Here is a 16,467-nt window from a genome sequence, read left to right as displayed (position 1 = left end):
AAAATAAGGCAAAGGAAATTGAAGGAACGAAAAGTGAAGGAATCGAAAAATAAAGAAACGGAAAATGAAGGAACCGGAAAATGAAGGAAAGCAAAAAAGGAAAGGGCGGAATCTTAAATACTAAAACGCGGAAATACCGTTGACTGTTTATTTAGGATTACTGTCATTTATTTGAGAACTGATAAGTAATAATGAGTTAATTTTTATGACCCCAGCATACCCAAACCCTCTTCTGTAAAATTCTTCCTGTTTATTTCTTAAATAATAATGACTTAAATACAAATAAACTGTCAACGGAATTTCCGCGTTTTATTTTTTATAATTCCGCTTCTCCTTTTTTTACTTTCCTTCAATTTCCGTTCCTTTATTTTTCGATTCCTTCATTTTCTGTTCCTTCATTTTCCGGTTCCTTTATTTTCCGTTCCTTTATTTTCCGGTTCCTTCATTTTCTGTTCCTTCATTTTCCGGTTCCTTCATTTTCCGTTCCTTCAATTTCCGTTCCTTCATTTTCCATTCCCTCAAATTCGGCGTCTCCTTTACATCGGCGCAAACACTCTGCTTTTATACTTGCTTACTACCGCAAGCATGCGGTTTGTTATGCGTCGAAATTTTTCTTATTTCGGTTATGTTAAATACATATGTATGTATTTATTTAAATTCTAATAAAAAATAATTAAACGATTTCGAACTTATATATTTATCCAATAAATTTATAGGTAATATATTATTATCCGTTTTTTTAAATAAGAAAAGAGCCACAACTTAAATTAGATTATCCTTCAAATTTTTTTCGATTGAATTTTCCTTTGGACATACTTTCCATATATACGAAATTAACACTTACGTTAAACTTACGTAGGTCTAACATATATACCTTTTTTTGAATCCTTACATTTTTAAGTTCCATTAACACTAAATTTGATTTATGTAACAATTTATTAACATGAAATTGACAAACAATTTGATATCTTACAAAGCCGGATGTACTCATCCGCCAACACAATAATAAGAACAAACCAAAAAATGCTGCGTCGTTACAATAGAAAACGCTTTCTCTGCTTAAAAAACTAACAACACAAAACCTTCATATAGTCATGACAAAGGGCAAATGAACTAAAGCGTCATCACAACTTGGTGACGGATACGAGTGTGACGTAAAATTGGTGACGAATGCAAAAGCGACGTAAAATTGGTGACGTACGTAAGAGTGACGTCAAATTAGTGACGTATACAAAAAATACAATTCTTTATTATTTAGTAACAACAAACAAAATATATCAACAATATAAACATTAACAATTAAATATGTGAAACGGCGTAGGCGAGTTATAACAATACAGATTATGACTTGACGCGATGACGTATTTTTTAACGCGGTGGCGCCACGAAGTGATTAAAAAAACATTTACGCGACAATGGCGATGGTACAATAGGATGCGAGGTAGCGCTAATTAGTAGGTATAAGTAAAAAGAAAGAAGTAACATTAGCGGTTTATGGTCGTTATGAAAGAATAATGATAATGTTACTAAGCAAGTGACCCATTGGTTACGCGTACCACGTGACAACAAAAAATAAGAATTTCCCTAGAATCTTTGCTAGTGGCTAAACAAAAAAAGATCAATATTTCACGCGATGGCTTAGCTTCTTTCTTTGCAGAATTTGTAAAAAACAATATACGGTTTATAAAAATACAATTTTACACGGTCACAGTTTCTGGAGACTCGTGCGTTACCTCGGCTTTTCTGTCCTCTGCAAAAGTGCTCAGATCATCAATCTGCAGCTAAAATACGAAAATGGCATTAGCTTTTAGCAAGAAACTTAGAATTTACTTCATAAGTTAAACTTATCCAAAGTTTAAATAAGTAAGATTGTTTGTTTAATAATTACCTCGAGATTGTTGGATTTGACGTCATCAGTTGCGCTTGAGTGATCTGAATTTGTGGATTCACTGGGCTTGACGTCAGAGACGACTTCGTGAGCAAGTTCGGGTCGGAGCTGATTGCGACGATATTGCTTCTCCATCTTTCGGAGAAGCATCTTCTCCTTAAGTCGGAATACCTTCTTTCGTGTGGTGTAGTTTTCCTGCTGTAGTTGCTTAAGTCGAGGTACTAAATAACAAAAAAATATTTCAATAAAAATTAGAAAACTTTAATTTTTAATTCCATAATATAATTTTTTTATTCTATTTTTGCGAAATTTTAAAAACTCGATTAAATTAAAACTAAACCGAAACGTTAACTTATCAACTTACCATTAATATACGGTGCGCGTTGCTTGCAACATCTCCTAGACGACGATGACGTCATAGTAGAAGACGCTGCTGAAAAGCGCGTTGATGTCGGGTAGTGACGATTAGGAATGTATGGGGGTAGAACGATCCCGTTTGACGACCCAGCTGACCCCCAGCTGTACCCCGCCATACTTTGCTGGCACGCGGCATACGATGGGGGCGGGGGGATGCTTCCCTGCTGGGGCAAGTAGGGGTAGTTAAACGCACGTGACGTCAAGTAGTGGGAGGGGTCAATGGGAGGCATGTTGTGATGGTGGTGAGCGTTGTGGCTGCTGCTCCGCTGATGACGACAGCTACTATTGGATCGTGACTCCTTTATTAAAAATAGAACATTTAATTTTAAAAAAATTTTTTTTTTTCTCTTTTCGAAAATATTTAAATTTGTTACATAATCGTAAGTTAATATTTTAATCTATACAAACAATTATTTTTTTTGTATTTTTTTGTATTGTAAAAAAATCATTTTTATTAAAAAGTCACCTGAGGTGAGGACGTGGGGGAGGTTTTCTTAGTTGTCGTAGCAGTTTCGCCACTGGCGGCCTGAATTTTAGTAAAATGGTCTTTTAAAAGTTGAGGCAATATACCACCAATGTTACCAGTTTGGCCCTACATTAAAAAAAAGTATTATACCAAACATGTCGGACAAGAAAATGTTGACATTTAAAAATGTAAACCATCAAAAGCCAAAATAAAAATAGCTTTTCATATTACCAAAAAATGTTAGGTTTTTATACTTTTATCATTACAAATACTTTTAAAATATCACAAATCTTAAAATAACGCAGTGTTATGTTGGATTGGTTTAAAAAAGCCACTCACTTATTACCATATAAAATGTTACGTAAAATACCTGGTATTGGTTTGTAGCACTTAGAAGGTCTGTTAAAATTTGCAAAATTGTCTGCGGATCCCTTTTTGGTCTACCCTCCTGGTCTTGTATGTTTGGATGAAGAGAACCTAAAAAAAAAAAAATTAAAATATTTAAAAAATTGCGTAAAATAATAATTATAACCTACATTTTAAGAGCTCAATAGTTATTTTTGACAATTTCAGGTAAATGTTAAATGCAACTTTTTGACGTAAATTTACCAAAAAAATACCCGTAAACCTATTAACCACGTCTTCATTTGGTATTTCTTGTCGCTAGAAAAAGTTAACTAACGACAATGGTCCATTGTTTATGTCACAAAATTCATGTTGGGCATGTCATAAGACAACAAAAGAAGACGAACACGTTTGTTTGTAAAGGCGGAGGTAATTTCATGACGCAGTGCGTATTCGTCATTGTTTGCAAAACAAAATTTATGAACGAACCGATATTCAACAAACCTGTCAGTATTTCGTGTTTTTGTTACAACAACAAAAACATTAAAAACGCTCTAACAAGAACGCCGAACTTGAATCCCGATTCTTAAAATATTGTACGCACCAATCTTCGCTTTAAATTTACTTAATTTTAAACCGCGACTTTGCAAAAATCATATCACGATATTAAAAGGTTTCAACAACCTAATCCAGTTAGGGTTTGACGTCACGATATGGCAAAACAGCTTGTCCTCTCTTATCTCTAACACGGCTTTAAAACAAACGCCAAAGCTGTCTCGCCTTTAAATATCGCAGCGAATTTCTCCATTCGTTATGCAACGTGCAAATCCGATACGCTTCGGGGCTTAGCACGCGAGAAAAATACCAGGTTTTACGGACGACGTGACGTCATTGTTGGCTATTTCAGGTATGCCGAATGTTCGCAAAATAGCGGGAGTATTTTAAGATCTCATAAAACAACATTTACTTTTCTTAACGTGGCGAGAAAAAAACTAACTTTTGTGGCATAGTAAAAATAATTAAGGGTATTACGAGCTGATATAATAATAAATTTTATAAATATAAGTTTATTTTAAGAGATTTTTTTCATAATTACCTTATTTAAAATTACGTTTCTGAAAATACGTAAAAAAAAATATACAAACAAGATATACCCAAAACAAAAAACACTTTTTACCAGAAAAGGTTCCTGAAAATATGCCGGGTCCGTGGGTCGTAAAACTGTCGATCGAAGCTCCCGCAACAGTAGGCCGGGAGGTCGAAGGAGTGGAACTTAGACGAGGGGGAATCACCGGGGCCGACGTCGACAACTTGGATCGTTGCGAGGCCTTAACATTTATAGGCAATTAAAAATTAAATATGTATGTTGTCACGTTTTGAATCTCATAGTTAATTAGTTTTAATTTTTTAATATACTTAGTTTTATAGACTAGTTTTTTCTTAAATACGTATCATTTTTTTTTGCTAACATTTTTAAAAATATTTTTTTTTAATTTCTACATTTATATAATTACCCTTCCATTGCGCCTGTGATGATGAAAAGAACTGCTCGATTCCGACTGAGAATAATGTTTAGCCGCATTTACTATTGAGCTGACCTCCGACGCTAACTCTCTACTACTGTAAGCAACACACTGTTGGTGCACACCACATAAGCGACGTAACCTTTGAATTTGGCGGACTACTTTGGCTCCTGAAAATAATAAATAACGAAAATTCGTAGAAGACTTTAATAAAACAAAATGTGGTCGAAAAAGATGAACAACAAATCTAAACTGAGACAAAAACTAAAATAAAATAATGAAAACAAGTACCTGAGCTGGATGAACCGTGGTGAGTGAGTGGGCCAACACCTGAAGTGATTTTTCCACTTGTGGTCGGGGCTGGGCGGTAACTTACATCCGGTCCACCCTCGTTGGGTGACGTAGCCGGCGTCATTTTCTTCGCCGAAGTCACTTCACTTAGTTTGGTTGAAGGAGCCATTTTTTTTCGCTTGGGAGCGCTAGGGGCTCCAAGGGAAGAAAATGCAGCCAGCTTGTCGAGATGATTGACTTTTTCGGACGGATGGGGCAGTGGGGCTTCTTGGCTACGTTTTGTGGAACCATGATTGAATAACTTGGGATCAATGGTGTTTTGGCTTAGTTCTGGATTTACATTATTGTTTTGTTGTTGCAATGGTTCTGCCAATGAGCTATAAACAGAATACGGCCTGTAAATATAAGATTTCTTTTAATAAAGTTTTTTTTTTAACAAAAATTTTTTTTTTGTCTTATTACGTTATATGTTTTCTAGAACAACCTTACACATTAGTATCAACGTTTTTGTATCTTAATTAACAGTTTAATTACTCAAAATCAAAGCGTTTTTTTTTGTAACGTCAGCTCGGTTTGTAGTATGACACCAGGTATTTAAATACAAAAATATTAAAATTTAAAAATTTCTTTGGGTGCAACAAAAACTATCATTTCTGTGTAACAGACAATTTTGTGGCTGAACAGTATTTAAACATACGTAAAACGTAATTATCAACGCAATAATGCTCGATGCATGGAAGCATGCGAACACACAATTGCGCGCCTAAACGTGCTTTTTGTGCCAACCACACCAATCACGAGTGTTTTTTATGAATTAAAATAATGCTTTGGCGCAATGCGAACCGCGCGCCGTTATGTAACGTTATATTGTAAAGTAAAACAAAGCGGGCCGTTATAGGTCACGAATTTCTAAGCATATTAAACCTAAGTATAACACGCTGCTGACATAAACAACGAAGCTTATATATATAAAAAAAAAAAGATGTTGTTCATTTTTTAAAAAAGTGTTGTTTATTTTATTTATTTTTTTTTTTAAATATTTTTGTCTAAAAAAATCCTATTTGTGACGTCATAACACTACCTCGTTGGTCTGTCTCCGTTACACCTGGGTCCGGCTGGGTATCGACGGGAATTTGCTCCAGGGTTCTGGGAGTAGTTAAGATGATGTCTTCTTTGATTGCTACGAGAAATTCGGTGACGACCTAAAATAATTAACAAAAACATTAAAATACCCTATTTATAAGTTTAAACTTAAAAAAAATTAATCAATTTGTATGGGCAATCTATTGGTTGTCTTTAAATGCTTAAATAATAGCATATAGTAGTGTTTTTTTTATTTTTAATATTATGTTAATAAACCTATCAAGTGAATGTTGGGCAAATATTTTTGCTACAAATTTATAAATTAGAAGCTTATTTAAATACTAAAAAAAAAACATCTGTATTTTAAAGAGTAATTTTATGGCACGAATTTTAGTACAAAAATTTCGATTAAGGGCAACAATAACGAACCCGATTCGCTGCCCGCAAGTAAAGAGTTTTGATTGGCCAGCGCTTGCTCGAGTTGCAATTGAACAAACATCATGTGATCACCGACCCGTAACGCAAGAGTAAGAGGTGACCGACCCGAAAGAAAATCGTCAATCTGTGATGAAATAGTAAGGTAGTGTGACGTCACCAAAATTAACCTATTATAACAAATATTTGAAACAAATGATTGGGTTTAAAAACCTTAACAAAAATTATTTTAATACTAATTATTTTTTTTGATACAGACTTTCCAATTTGGCAGTTTAAATTTTGAATATTAAATTAATTAAAGTTGGCGAAAACAAGGAAATCGATTACAGTGTATTGAATCTCTCAAAAACCAACAGAGTAAACCGATTAGTATTTTAAAATAATGCTAATTATTTAAAGCCGAAAATATTTCCTACAGCTTATTCGACAGTTTTAATAGGCAAAAACCGACAAGTTTAAAGACTGGCATCCTTTTCATGTCGTCACAAAGCAGAATTGCATTTCTGCTGTCCGAAATCCGATTTTGGGTTGACATGCCAAGCTTATGGGATCGTAATAGCCTTATTAAGTAACGATAACGATTGCCCAGTAACTAAAGTGCTATTATTAGTTCGCGCTCGACATGCGTCATCGTTTATAAGTTTCTATGAAAACCTCTCCTCTGACAGTACTTTAGTCTCGAACAGCCCGGCAATTATTTACTCATATCGACGTTGTTACGTCATAATAAAATACGGGGTCGATTACAAGCTATGTAATCGTTTAATAACGTACTAGCATCACTGAATACTTTACCAACTGAAAATTTCGTATATATATCTGATTCTAACTGTTCAAATTGTTAAAGGGTTAAGGCCTAGATTACAGTGAGTTTAAATGTGAAGTATGTAGGCGCCGTTCACAGAGTTTAAATGGCAGTTTAAAGGAAGTGATATGACATAGCAATTGAAAAGAAGAAGGGGTTCTTTTCGCACAGTATGCGTCTACAATTTCGTACCACATCAGAAACTTCAAGTTTTTAAGTAAAGGAAAAAATTAAGTATTATGCAAATACTGTTTAAACAAAAAACCTAAACAATTTCAAAAAATTGCTTATAAGGTAGATTTTAAACCGTACGCTTATAAACATTTCGCTTTATATTTTCTTTAATGAGCATACCTGCGAAATAATTTATCATATAGAAGAGAAATGCGTCGTAAACAAGTAGAGCTTTTTATAACAAATCCAAAAAAATTTCCCTTTTTCTGTTCTAAAAAGTTGTGTGTTAAACTCTCTCGTTTAAGATCGCTTGTTTCGTTTTTATAAGCGTTGGTTTTCGGATCGCACAACGCTAAAAATTGACAAGAACGAAGCATTTAATCGATTAGAGGAGCGGGTGCATAAAAAAAAAAAAAGGAAACTTTCCTATTTCGCAATGCAGCGGCGAGAAACTAAAGTGATCAGGTTATCGACATTAAGGTTATATGTGTAAATTGCTTTCGGCTCTTACTTAGTAAACGCTGGTTAATAAATTTAAATCCAACATTAAAATAAAACCTTTCAAAATTGTCGCTCGAAATTGATATTGAAACAAGCATGGGACCGAACACAATCAATCTACTATCCCGTCAACGTGCTCGTATACAAAACTTCCGGGGGGAATAGATGGCGATTTTAATGAAATGCAGTGACTTTAAATTTCATAAAACAAACAACTTTTTCATTTTTCATAAAACAAACAACTCTATAACGAGCGTCGCAAAACTAACTTTTATGGCTTTAATACTATTTTTGGGGCGCATATCCAGCAAACAAGTCGTTTTAAAAGCGTTTCTTTTTAACAATGGGGTTAAATTGGACATTGGCATAAACAAGAATTAGATATTAGAAAACACAGTTCAATTAAAAATATAATGCCGTTAAGGTAGAGAAAAAATATTTTTTTTAAAAACATTTTATGTAAGAACAAATACAAAAATTTCAGTAACTACACTGCATTTTCTATGTAATTGCCAATCACGTTATTTAGAAACTTTAACAAATTGAAACATTTCATAACAAAAATTTGGATTGCCGACATTCTCTTCAACAAGAGAAAAATATCATTATATTTTAAAAGGGAGAAAGAAATTAAATTTGACAATAAGAAAGGCGTTCGAACCAAAGGAACCCATGAAAAAAACTGGTCGTAAGAAAAGGGTAGTGCGGTGGCCAGAGCGTTACTGACGTCACGCAAAAATATTTTAAACCCAACTTTTTAAATAAAATGCTCACACACGTATTACTTAACCACGCCACGTCAATGAATATAATTAAACACTAGAAACTCGGTCCGACACTAGGTGTTTTTAAAACAGTCTAAACATAAACCGAACTATCATCACAATATATAGATCATATATGTTTTTATATATAGATCATTTTATCTGGATTACTTTTACATAGCCCGCGATTGCTCTTTACACGAGTTAAAATTAGGTTAAGGGGCAAACGATAATTTTTAGGATTTTTTTTTTAATCGTTTTTAGAGCGGCTACAATAGGGCCCGATTACACATACATTGTGTAAGTTCTAACAGCTGGGCGCGTCGGGCATGCAGAATCATGTGAAGTCGTCGACAAACGCTCATCGTTGGCAAGAACGCTCGCTTGGCATCATTACGCCAAGCTGAGTGACCTAGCGGCGTGCTTTCGCGAACGGCTTTGTGACGTCACAAGAGCAAAGAGACCAACCTGAGATGATTTGGCGCGAGCTTTGTAACGACCGCGACATACTTGCGCTCCATAGGTGCCTGGTATTTGAAGTGGCGGGCGTACTGTTGTGTGAGTCAACTATCGTCACAATATTGCCCATCGCCTTGTAATGGTTTCTTTTGACCTCTGCGAACCAAATAATATAACAAAGCGACAAGCGAGGTTCGATCACGTGACCTTTTTTATCAGCCGTCGAGTTCAGGCGTTAATGTTGTGACACAGTAAACGGGCATATCCGGGCTCCTTTTACATAAAAGGGGCTAAAGAAAATAATCTCCGAATGGTCATTTGCATGCGTTTAATCACAAACTGTGTAAATAACGTTAAATTATCCAATAAGTACAATGATACATGACAACGTAAGGTTATTTTTAAACAGGTCCTAGATCTTTAATTTGAACCGAGCCATAAAAGAAATTGTTGCATGGAATGCTATTAGCATGTTGTGAATTGCTAGTAAATAAGCCTGCCAAAATCCACGCAAATAAACAAATGTTTCTTATATTTAAAAGATTGTCATTATCAGAGCGACAAGTCGTTTATATTGGCCCATAAACACAAGCGTTGTCTAAAACAACAGCCAATAAAACCCACCCAACCGCTCAAATGCCAGCACGGGAACCGGTCTCAAAACAATGCGAGACTAAATTTAGACAAAGACCAACAAAGCAGCGCACATTTAAAAATCGATTGAAACAGAGGTTTTAACTCACACGACTTCGGGCAAACCCGTCAAGGTTTTAATACAGAAAGCGCACCAGATTATGTAAATTTCGATAAAAGAGGTAAACATTCTCACATCTATTTTATGCAGAACCACATCGATTTTAAGTCGAGTGCATAGTGCTATAAAATTATTCAGCCAATCGCGGACTTGTGTCGTAGTCATGTGACGTGCACTAAGCCGAAATAAAAAATGAGAGCAGGCCAAGTGGTAAAAAACAATCAATCAAAAACTACAACATGTGCTCTCTTTGGAGCATTTTTCTCGAAAAAAGCAGCTGTTATTTTAAAATCAAACGTCGTAAATGCATTACAAAGGCAGTAAAAATCAATTCCTAGTCCAGTATAACCTAAATTAAACGTATTATTTTCAAGTCAGGGGCTTGGATATAAGGAAAGTCATGCAGGACCGATCCCTAACTTAAACAAAGGCATTCTTTTCAAGGCCAAACAAAACACCTTTGTAAGTGGGAGACATGGCAAAATTAAATCACGCTATCCAGTAATTTTTAAACAAAACAACCCAAGAATATTTTTGCGAAAATCAACTAGTTAAAGCGATATTTCACGTATAAGCCCGAAGGCAATTCAAAAACATTAAAACTCATACTCTACAATGAGTAAACGACTCTTTGATGACATTATTGAGCTCTGGGCTTTAAATCGCGCAAAACTGTTTGGGTTGTGTTAAAATAGATAGCAAAATAGTTGAAATGGTTGCCTTCTAATCGCTGGAAATTTTTATCGTTTCTTTTCCAGAAAAAAAAAACAATTTCCGTTAATGTTTTCTTTTAATAAAGCTTTGTTGAATTTGCGATTATGGTTAGGTTTAAATTCTGATGGTGTTCAGTTCTTAATAAACCTTGTTTTTTAACCATTACAGTTCACGTTACAAAGCACATCCAAACAAACAAAATTGGTAAAATTGGCATACTTGTAACACTACTATAACTAGTACCAAGTTTAAATACAGTTATTTATCACCCGTTTTTTAATCAAAAAATTAGACAAAATAAATGCTGATTATTAATCGTGACATAACAAGCAAAAGATTTGCTTGATTTCGGTGATTTGTGATGTGGAAATTTCAGTTTGCTGTTAATTATAGTTGAAGTTCCTATGTAATTTCATTACATATGATACCAAGGGGATATAGGATATACGCCATTTGATGTAAATAGGATGTCCATAAACTAGTTCCTTTTACCGAGATATTAAAGTGAAGCGGGATGGCGACCTTATAATAACACACACAGCTTTAGAATGAGTCATATAAAGACTGGCTAAGTTTAAAACGTGAAAGCAATCGGTGCTTAAAAACAACTCGATCTTGGTGGAATTTTTGGCACAACTATTAGGTTTAATTTTTCATAATTATTATTTTTGTTGGACGGGCGGTCATTTGGGCGGCAAATTATGGATGATCACGTGACCATTCGGTGTGTGCTGGATTTCAAGTGTGTAGGCCTCGCGTTAAGTTACGGAAAAAAAAGGCTCAATGTTTGACAGGTTGGCTGGAACCGGTTTCCGCCGGCGTAGACAGACACGACACAGTCTGTTACTCAATTTGTAGAAAGCCTCATCGGTACTAAGATTATATTATATGGAGGGCCCAATTTTTATTAGCAAAACCAAAAAGAACTCGTAGTCCTCTTTTAATCTAATTTAATAATGCCAAACAAGAATTTGTCAAATAAAATTAAACAAAGCAACATTTTAAATTGCGAATTAAAAGTAAGTTTAGGGAAACTTAATAAGATGAAGTTTCGAACATAAAATTTATTTTTTTACTATAAAAGCATGGTTTATTAAGGCATAAACTGCGGGTAAAGCATAACAATACTATTTTTGAGTCACCCGAATTCACATAAATTGGAAGAAATGATTCGAAAAACTAACCACGGTTTTAAATTTCATATGACAATAAAGATTATTAAGCATATTTGCCAATCTTTTTAAGAAAACTATAAGTTGATTTTAAAAAGCTGAAATCACCTTTCTGTATTAGGAAAAGTAAACAAAATCGAGCGCATCTGTTAACTAGTACGAGGATAAAAGTCGTGAATTGTTATCACAACAAATCATACCCCGTATTGGAGCCAATGATTTATCATATAAGCCATACGAGCCAGCGCTACCAGTCCCACGCGCGTTGCCTTAAAAAAGTGTGTAACACACTATTTCGGTGTTTATTATCCAATAACAACACCAACAACATCTTAAAGAAAAAGTTTTTTTTTCTACGGCGTTATACAGGCCTTGTCACGAATTGCCATTCTTCTTAAAGAGAGCCTTTGCTTGAGATAAGAACAGTCAACATGCCCTGCAGTCAGATGTTTCCAGGTATTGACTCGGTTTCTGCTAACTTAAGCAGAGAAAACGCGAGAATATAAATACAACAAAAGGCACGACCGAAGTAGAAAAAAAGAGAGATCTAAAAACAGCCAGGTTGGTAGGATGAGGCGTATGATTAAACGTTGTAAATACCAAAACGGCAATCGATGACGCACACTGCTCTCTACGTCACGTACCGCGTTGATGAGTGACTAAAATTGCTGAATGGCCAACGAAAATGCATGTGGCAGCAGTGGATTGAATGACGAGGTGGCGTGGTACTAAGGTAGTAGGGGAAGCAATTTAAATTTTATTGGGGGAGCAAAATATCGGTAAGAATTCGTACAACCTCGCCATCGCAAGATTAAGCGAGGCACTTAAATTAAACGAAAAAACGCAAATTTACAGTAATAATTAATGACATGGCTTGACCCACACTGCGAAACACAAAACCCACTTTTTGTCACATGCACAGATTGTTACAACACAGAAAGCTTCTTGCAAACACACATAATATGATATTGTAATATAGGAGCGAAATCAAGTAAACCCGTCCGCTCCATAAGGCCGTTATCAGGCACACATCGATATTTCCCAGTATTCACACGCTCCAATTCGGCCCTTCGCACAATTTCGCAATAAATCAACGTTATAACGCATGGGTGCGTACTTATAATAATATTAAGAGACCACAATAGCCTTCTTAAAACCTATATATATATATACTTAATATAAAAATATAATGCTCTAACGAACAGGCAACACAAATCGCCGCCAAGTTTTAGATTTCATGGTTTTTGCACGACAAGCATCCTTTTTTTTATAAATGTGCCATCTTAGATCTGCGGTTTAGCACTCACGCTAGCCAAGTGATATCGCCCTTGGGTGTTATTTTGCCATCTTAATGCGAAAATTTTACGGCCGAATTTGACTTGATAATAGGTTGACGGCGTAAAACTGTCATTTACCAACCATGAAAACAAGAAACTATACCGACGACAACTCGAACCAACAAAAAAGCAAATTAAAATCAAGGATTTAATAACTTTTAAGTATTTTATATTACCTGGACGTCTGAAAGGTTCTCTATAGCTTGTATTATGCTTTGTTGCGTACCTTGAACCATCGACTAAAAAAAAATATCTTTATAAATTGTTTTAAACATACTGGTCGAATGACCTTCCGTTATATGTTGTTAATTGATTTCCGAAGGACATAAATTTAGGCCATCGGTTATACACATCACTAAAAAAATTGCTGGTAAGCCCACATTACTCAGGATAATTAACGTAAAATAAGACCATACAATTTTAATAAAATGGATTTGGGCAAAAAATAATAAGTACACGTTTTTCGTGCGTTGGGTAACCAAGAGCGTCAAGAAATGTCGTGCACTTTAATTTTACTCTGTCGCGTGAAAGAAATTGGATGTTAACGCATGTTAGTTAATGAAGCAAACCTAGTTACTTATACATTTTATTATTGTGACATGACATGTGTTCTAATAAAATATTGAACCATGAACCACCATGTTTGTTTTTTGATTACGCGCTCAATGAACAATCAGTCGTTTTAAAACCATTTGAAGACGAATTAATGAATTTAATTTGGGGTATTGCTTCGTCTAATGCGCTTCCAACACATGACGTAATGAACGAAGACACGTCATAATTGTCGGGTTGTGTCGGCGCGTAATAAATAATTTTAATTAAGTGTTCTGCTGACCGTGTTTCCTTGTTGATTGTGACGTCATTCAAAAGAGGTGGCTATTATTGTAACGTTGCAACTGCCCCTTTCTTAAAACGAAGTTAAGCAGAGCTTTTAAATCTGTTAAGCATTGATTAACGGGTCCTTTATACACAACCACACTCAACAAAAAACACACAGAAGCCATAAGACCGTGGCCAACACATCAATTATGTAAAGCTAGTGCAGTTTACAGCATGAGCTAATGATACGAATATTACATTGATTGATGGGGGTTGCCCTAGCCCAGTGATTACAGTTTGAACAAATCTAATGTTGTAGATCAGTTAGTGGGTGTCATAGATAAACTAACACAGCATAAATGCATCAAACATACAGAACACATCTCATGAACTCATAAAGTTATGCTCTTTTAGGGAATATGTCTGTATTCACCTAGGCCATTCATCGAAAAAATCATTCTATTATGACCTTAGGTAGGTGTTTTGTATGACACAATGACAATAATGTACGCCTATAAGGTTACCTAATTTGTGATCATACCTTTAACAAACATTAATAACCATTTAAAACATTACTAAAGCGAAGTAATATATGTCTACGAAAATTATTTTAATAGTTTTATCCTAGGTAGAACTACTTTAATCAAATAATGAAACTTTTACAAAATTTAACAAAATTAAATTGTTTTAATGTAAGAAGCCTAAAAACATAGTGTAAGTAAGTTGTATTTATATTATCGAACATCAGTTGTTAAATTTGTAAAGATAAGTTGTGCAGTTTATTTTGTATTATATGATATATCTATTTAGAGAAAGATTTACAAACCCTGCAGCAAAGTTTGACAACAATACATAAAATGAATTCTAGAACAGTATAAACAGTTTACATAAATTCAATTTATTATTATTTTTACAAATTTTTGAACAATACACTTACAGAAAATCCGGATTCAACAGAAGGCAATAGAAATATTTTGCTTCCATCTTGTAGAGTGTTATCAGCTACAGTTCCATATGATAACTCCCTTTAAATTTAAAACATTAGTTTTCCGATAAAAAATATATAAACATTTGCCTTTATAAAGCAATAATTCGAAAACATTTACAGTAACATTAAACCAAGCAAATATAGTTGTTTATCGAATAAACCACATTTTAATTTTGTTCCCACTCTTATAATAAACAAATAAATTTTTCCCATACTTTTCTCTAAAAAGCAGTTTAAGTCTGTCTTTCGGCGTTTGAAGGTGCCTTGCTATTTTTCGCCGCAAGTCTTGTATATTTTCATCAAGACTGGTTTCCACACTAAATTGTCCCCCAGTTGCTGGACAAATATTAACATTTATTGATGAACTTGACCCATTTTCAGAAGAATTTAAGCATATTTCGCTCATCTCAATTGCTTTACAGTAAATCCCTTAAAATCCAAATCGTACATGCACAATAAATGGTTGCTTAAATTCCTTTATTCCGAGTTAATTATGTCCAAATTTACAGACAGTGTCAACATGAAAGTAAATCTACAATCAATTGCCTAAACGATTCTAGAAAAAAAATTAAACAGCAACTAGTTACAAAGTAGATTTCATAAAAATGACACAATATTAGGCCGACTGCCTCATAAGTCAATAAGTAAGTATTTTGCAATTAATTTAAACAAACAACTGTCTAAAAGTAAAAATTGAATTTTACATCCACATACAGTCTGACAGACATAAGTACTAAAGTACAACAAAAATGATTGGATTTACTGTTAGTTTGTAGTTTAACAACCAATGACAGACCGAAAAAGCTACTGTTAATTTTTTATTAATTATGAGTTTATTAGTACATAGCAGTTTTTAAAATATTACCATTTAAACGCACTATTTGGCCATTTTTATCGTTAGCATTAAACCATACCGTCAGACCGTTACACATAACCATTAGCAATTAGGTCATGGTAAGACATAAACAACTTTTTATTAAACTGTTTATACTTAATTCTAGATATTTTTTTGACGGTGTAAAATCTGATAATACATAACTGGATGGCAAAATAATCACCATTTACATACAACTTTTTGGATATATCTGACAAATAAATGTGTAAAAAATGTGTCACGAAACTGCGAAAAATAGCTTTCTGAGACCAACAGACTGCTGCTAGCAAATTGCTTCCTAAAGAACTGCTCGAGAATGTACTGACGCGACTGCTGCTTGTAAATGAGAAAGCGGGTACGAAAAAGTAGGTTAATACGTAGAGAAAGCGGACGTGAAACGGGACGTACCGCCCATAGGCAAATACATTGCCGTTCTAAATAATAATAGCTCATCTGTGTCTGAGTGTCACAGGCCTGCACGGGACAATTCCAATTATTATCACACGCCGTGATTCGCTAATAAAAGAAACGACGGAGCAGCGATTCGAAAAGTCAACACAAAGAAAAAGGGCTTACAAGAAAAAGGCTAAGGGTTTGTTTAGAGCACTTTGGCGTCACCCTGTGTGGTTTAAAATGCGTTTAATTATGTTTACCG

At 34.5% G+C, this 16,467-nt stretch overlaps 1 protein-coding gene across 1 annotated transcript; it reads right to left on the bottom strand.

Annotated features, from left to right (window-relative positions):
* Window positions 1–923: 923 nt before the first annotated feature.
* Window positions 924–15,490, bottom strand: LOC145745672 (uncharacterized). The gene is made up of 13 exons (XM_082563811.1): window positions 15,154–15,490; window positions 14,888–14,975; window positions 13,308–13,370; window positions 6,443–6,575; window positions 6,012–6,132; window positions 4,931–5,325; window positions 4,631–4,809; window positions 4,294–4,444; window positions 3,142–3,248; window positions 2,772–2,897; window positions 2,253–2,604; window positions 1,889–2,109; window positions 924–1,781 (listed from the first exon to the last, which is right to left on the bottom strand). Exons 1-13 carry the CDS (start codon window positions 15,342–15,344, stop codon window positions 1,698–1,700), a joined length of 2,211 nt encoding a protein of 736 aa, XP_082419937.1. The 5' UTR covers window positions 15,345–15,490; the 3' UTR covers window positions 924–1,697.
* Window positions 15,491–16,467: the final 977 nt, after the last annotated feature.

This window comes from Corella eumyota, chromosome 3 (assembly GCF_963082875.1).
Source record: "Corella eumyota chromosome 3, kaCorEumy4.1, whole genome shotgun sequence".
Taxonomy (NCBI): domain Eukaryota; kingdom Metazoa; phylum Chordata; class Ascidiacea; order Phlebobranchia; family Corellidae; genus Corella; species Corella eumyota.
This window is presented reverse-complemented; position numbering and strand designations above follow the sequence as displayed.

Coding starts and splice junctions, on each gene's coding strand:
- LOC145745672 (XM_082563811.1), bottom strand. CDS start 15,344: ATGAGCGAAATATGCTTAAATTCTTCTGAAAATGGGTCAAGTTCATCA. Junction 5,326..6,011: donor AACGGAGACAGACCAACGAG/GTAGTGTTATGA, acceptor TTATATTTACAG/GCCGTATTCTGTTTATAGCT. Junction 2,605..2,771: donor CCCCCACGTCCTCACCTCAG/GTGACTTTTTAA, acceptor TTTTTAATAAAG/GAGTCACGATCCAATAGTAG.